The 5,770-nt window shown below is 41.2% G+C and overlaps 1 protein-coding gene across 2 annotated transcripts; it reads left to right on the plus strand.

Annotated features, from left to right (window-relative positions):
* The first annotated feature begins 236 nt into the window (after positions 1–236).
* arl4a.L (ADP ribosylation factor like GTPase 4A L homeolog) lies at positions 237–4,924 on the plus strand. Of its 2 annotated transcripts, none has more exon segments than NM_001093484.1 (2): positions 237–289; positions 2,395–4,500. In NM_001093484.1, a coding segment is annotated over 1 exon segment (603 nt). In that variant the 5' UTR covers positions 237–289; positions 2,395–2,489; the 3' UTR covers positions 3,093–4,500.
* The last annotated feature ends 846 nt before the right edge of the window (positions 4,925–5,770 follow it).

The following is a 5,770-nucleotide window of genomic DNA, read 5'->3' on the forward strand; positions in this document are numbered from 1 at the left end:
CTGTTACTTGGCGCCAACGGGAGGGGTGGGGCTATATAAGTAGACTGGCAAAGCCGCTACCCAATCCGCGATTAAGAAATGAATGTGAGGGAATGCAACCGCTTGTCCAATCGCGAACGGAGTTGCGAGGAGGGCGTGGTTTGGAAGGCAGTCACTCGCCTGGTAATGCGCTTGTATTCAGTCTATGCTTGGAGCTGGCTCAGCAGCAATACAGATGCGCGAACTCTGCGGATAACGCTGCACCACGGCACAGACACGTACTGACGGGCACCAAGCGGCTGGACTTGAGGTGTGTAATAATAATAGTAAGCGGAGTACGCGGGAGAACTGCAGCCCTACTAGGGCCTTGATAGAGACGAGCACTGTACGCCGGGCGTGTGTCTGATTTTAGCGCATTGGAGGCAATCGGCGTCCCTGTGACTATGGTCATTGAATGGAATTACTGAGCAGTGTGCGGGGTTGTGCGTGCGGGACTGTTAAGGTTACCCGCTTCCGAATCCTCATTGGTTCAGCCTAATCCTGCGCTACGTTTTGGCCTGTGCGTGATAGCGCCGCCTGTTGGTGGTCGGGAGAAGGCGCGGGGGTCGTTTTAAGACGGAGTGGGCAGTATTCCCTTGTGTCTTCATGCTCTCATTGTTTTTATAGAGAATACTAGTTACAACTCTCGCCTCTTGTGGGTGTAGCAGTGACTAATGCGACTGTCGCACTGCTGCTCCCGGATACGACTGATTTGCATCATTTAAAGGCTTCTGAAGCCTGATCTTGAGCCAGTCAGGTGCAGTTCAGTTGCACATGTGACCCTCCAGCTGTTTTATATTCCTGCAGCTCATTCTGCACAACATCCAGCCCCAGAGTAACCACTGCACTAAGTCTTGTCTGCCCTTTAATCTCCATGCAGCAAGATTTGAAAGTAAATACGGGCCAACACCCCTTCCCCTGAAGGCTTCATTTATCTCATGTAAACCCTGAGTACTCTCAGTATGGACTTCAGCTTGGCTGCATTCCTCCCTTTGGCTCTTTTTGTTCCTCTACTCTCTGTAATTGCACAAAGTCCTTTCCCTGTACTTTTTTTTTTTTTTTTATATGCAGAGAATGTGACAGTTTATACTATTTGCTATATTGACACTTGTATTTCTGCATTAGTAGAGAAACTTGTGTTTTACAAACCTCATAAAATAATAATAATAATGTATCCACATTGGAAGCAAAACCAGCCAATTTGGATTCTTTTATGTTTTAGCCCCATAATGTCCATTATTGAACATAGTATGTAATAAGAAGCCTTTATCACTGGTTGACATCTACACCCATCTCCAGGTATACAGAATATCTTGGTGCTGTATGGAACCAGTTATCCAGAATGCTCTGGACCTGGGATTTTCTAGGTAAAGGATCTTTCCATAATTTGGATCTTCATACTGTCATGGGAAAACATTTTTTTTTTTATCTGTAATAATAATGCTACTCCAGCAGACTTCTGCACTGAAATCCAATTCTCAAAAAAGTATTAAATTTTGAAATCTGACATGGGGCTAGATATATTGTCAGTTTCCCAGCTTCCCCCAGTCAAATGACTTGTGTCTGCACTTTAGGATGGAACTACTTTCTGGCAGGCTGTTATTTCTCCTACTTAATGTAACCGAATCAGTCGGACTTGGCTTTTACTATTGAGTGTTGTTTTTAGATCTACCAGGGAGCTGTTATCTTGTGTTGGGGAGCTGCTATCTGGTTACCTTCCCATTTTAATTGGAGTGGTTTTATATGCTGGACTCCTGTAGGGGATGCCTTAGCTTCTGATGAAGTGACATTTGGTCACGAAACACGTTAAGCTGTTCCCCTGCCTGCTCGCATGGTGTGTTTTAACTATGAACGATATTCTTCATTTTAACAAGTTCGGTTTCCCTGGTTCCTGTTTGATGATGCCGTCCACACAACCAAACTTGAATTCGTACTTCCACAGCCAGAGCGGCTTTGGATGGATTTCTCTGATTACAGGCCCAGCATTCTCTCCCCCATTTGCAGCGACGGCGTTTGCCCATATACCTTCCAATTGTTCTTTTGTTAGGCTGCTGGGGGATGGGGTGGTATCACTCCAACTTGCAGTAAAGAGTGGCTAAAGTTCATCAGACCACAAGTCACATGACTGGGGGCAGCTGGGAAACTGACAAAATGTTTAGCCCCATGCCAGATTTCAAAATTGAATATTAAAAAAAAATGTTTGCTCTTTTGAAAAATGGATTTCAGTGCAGAATTCTGCTGGAGCAGCACTATTAACTGATATCATGAAAAGGAATCTGGTTTCTACTAAGCAGCTGAAAAAGTTTGAATTAATGGATCATTCATTGATTAAGTGCTAAATACTGTAAAACTAATTCTATTTTCTTTACGTTGCAGGCATCTTATTGCACCAAGACCAACGGAGGATTTTGTTGACATTTGGATTTACTGTTCCATGAGTCGCAGCTGACCGCATCACACTTAAATAAAAAATGGGAAATGGACTTTCAGAACAGACTCCAATTCTCTCTGGCTTATCTCCGTTTCAGTCTCTTCACATTGCCATTTTGGGTTTGGACTGTGCCGGGAAGACAACAGTGTTATACAGGTTGCAATTCAACGAATTTGTCAATACCGTTCCAACCAAAGGATTTAATGCCGAAAAAATTAAAGTATCACTCGGCAACTCCAAAACAGTAACTTTCCACTTTTGGGATGTTGGCGGACAAGAAAAACTCCGACCTCTTTGGAAATCTTACACAAGGTGCACAGATGGAATTGTGTTTGTGGTGGACTCTGTGGACACTGAAAGAATGGAGGAAGCCAAAACTGAACTCCATAAAATTACTAAGATTTCGGAAAACCAAGGTGTTCCTGTTTTAATTGTTGCTAACAAGCAGGACTTGAGGAACTCCCTGACTCTCTCAGAGGTTGAGAAGTTACTGGCTCTAAATGAATTTGGTTCATCTACTCCATGGCATCTCCAGGCAACGTGTGCTATCATTGGAGATGGACTGAGGGAGGGAATAGAAAAGCTTTATGAAATGATTATAAAGCGGCGGAAAATGCTCCGGCAACAGAAGAAGAAAAGATGAACTATCGGTTTTTTTTTTATAGTCATTGCTTTCTAGTATGACAAGTAGTTCTGCTGTCAGATTTTGCCATCCACAGGTCTGTATCAGATGTCTGGGCAGCCTGGAGTGATGCTGTTTAAGATTCATGCGCCTTTATTTTCAGCCGTGCAGGCTTCTGTCGGAAGTTCTGCCAATCCAGCAGCACAGTGTCTCTTAAGATTTCGTAAACACCGGGAAACCTAATGTACGTCAGAGGCTGAAATGCAATCTAGTCATTGTGAGTGTAAACTGTGAATGTGTGCAGGGTGTTGAAAGAGCGGACGGTGCCTTTTTCGAGAAAAAAAATATTTTTAAGGCAAAAACAATCGATGTGTGTTTAAAACTGTGCAGTTTGTGAGGGATTCAAGCAGAGGCTATACATTCAACTGTAGTGAATGAAGCCACAGATATTACAATTTCAATCCCAACCTTGGAAGAATTTAGCTTATTTCTACTCGGCATCCTTTTCTTATGCTTTCATGGCACACAGAGTGTTAGGCATTTGTTTATATCCGATTTTTAATTGGAGGTTCATTAAGGTGCCTTCAGGCAAAACTATCTTTTTTTTTTTTTATTTTATAGTTCCACTGTTCTATTTTCAGGGTTAAATTTAGGTAAATCTGGATTGCTGCATTTTGTTTCTCTAATCCAGCTAAAGGGTACCATACAGTATCCCAAGCTTGACAAAGTACATGGTTTTCAGCCACCCCTCCTGTATTTTAGTTAGATTTATTTTAATTTTACACTTGAACTACATGGTGGAGCACTGTTATGTCTATTTTCTTATTTCGAGGACCCTAATTCTGTTTGGCTTGTTTCAGGGGGTAGTTTTATGAATTTCCTAGATTTAATAAGATGTAGCAGTATTTTTTTTTTTTTTTTTCCAGTGAAAGCTTTGTGCCACCTAGGATTTAATGCTCCTGCGCTTAAGATGTGCCAGTGTGTTTTTCAATAAGTGTATGTATTTCCCAAGGAACAGTTGCAGACCGGGCCAATAAGTCACTGGCATACAGTCCGGTTAGGTCACTAGTTGTGGTAACCAGTACCATTTCTCTCCGTGCCTTCCTTCTCTCGCTTGGAAAGCACTTGGCATATTGCTTATAACCTGTAGATATGGAAGTCACCATTTTGGGGAATAGCTGCTTCCACAAGTCCTAGCCAGTCACTTGCCCAGGACTTAACTTCTTTGATAAGTTCTATTCCTGTCTTGTATGATCTCCTCTTCATTTTGCCAGTAAAATTTATACATTCCCTTTATATTCGCTTACTATTCCAGGGGTTTTTAATGGACCATCTCCATGCACTATAAAACTACTACTATGAATTTTTGGGTCTGTTATTACTGCCAAATGTGCAAATTCCTTTTAATAAAGTTTTGCTCTTTCTCTTGCACAAGCTTCCTTAATTTCACCAATGAATTCGACAATGAACTGTGGGGAAAGTAAAAACTGGAAACCTTTTTCCAACTGCCCATCCATATTCAAAGTCTCTAGCTACCTTCAACTTGTCCTCCGCTGGTTTGTTTGCACATCCATTTTTATTAGCATGTCTGCTGTCACATTCATTATTATTATTGTTTTTTTATATTATCAATGACAAACTGCACTTTACTGTTTTATAAGAATGAATGGACAGCTGGGTAAGACACTGATCATTTTGGATTTATTTGAAATCGCTCCTAGCAGAGCGTCTTTATGTGTATTTCTATGTAGCTGTATTAGTGATATAAGTCACTGGTTCAGAAATGTCTATTTATAGAAATGTGGATATTGTCCTCCGATTCAATAAACAAGTCTAATAATCTCCAGGAAAAAGGTGTGGTGTTTGTTTTTCCTCTTTCCGCTTGTATTGTAGTTCTCCGTTGAAATGCACAAATGCAGTATCATATTTGCTCAGTCACAAACCCTATTGGTAATTAAAAAAAAAAAAAAAAAAGAGGTCCTATGTAGCAGGGTTGCAACATTTAATGATTCATCCTGATGTAGGAGTGTTTGCATAATATTCAATAGCCCAACTGTGCTGGATATATATTACTACGGTATTTATAAGTTCCCCAATTGTGGGTCTGGCAGCCTCAAGTCTTTTTGTATTAATGTTACAGCCTTCATCTTGGTTACTTGGTATGAGATCTGAGACATCTTATTCATGGGAGAAGGGGAAAGATTGGTCATTTAGAGCTGAATCATCGGATATACAGGTAGAAATAGTAGACTTCTACCTGTATCTGACGATTCAGCAGTAAACCCTGTCCAATGTTCAGGCGCCCAATCAAAATTTTCTGACTTGACCAATCAGCATCCAAGTCATGCCGATATCCACCATATTTTCCACCATACGTGCACCAAATATTGTACGAAACGAATATCTGTGTGTTTATGTCCACCTTTACAGGGGAACAAGTGTGTGCCTGTTAGAAACCTATGCTGATACAAGTAGAATGTACTAAGTTCTTACAAATTCATGTGGAGGTTAGAGTTGAACTCAGAACCCCAAGGCAGCAATAATACCACGCTGCTACCTCTGCCTGTTAAACAACACTCGTTTGACAACACTTACACAGATTTTTGCTTGACACGCTCATGTTTGGCCTACGGTGAATAAAGTACAGCGTTACTGAGCACTGAAATGTTTGATAATTCACATTTCAGACTGGATGGGTG

This window comes from Xenopus laevis, chromosome 6L, assembly GCF_017654675.1.
Source record: "Xenopus laevis strain J_2021 chromosome 6L, Xenopus_laevis_v10.1, whole genome shotgun sequence".
Taxonomy (NCBI): Eukaryota; Metazoa; Chordata; class Amphibia; order Anura; family Pipidae; genus Xenopus; species Xenopus laevis.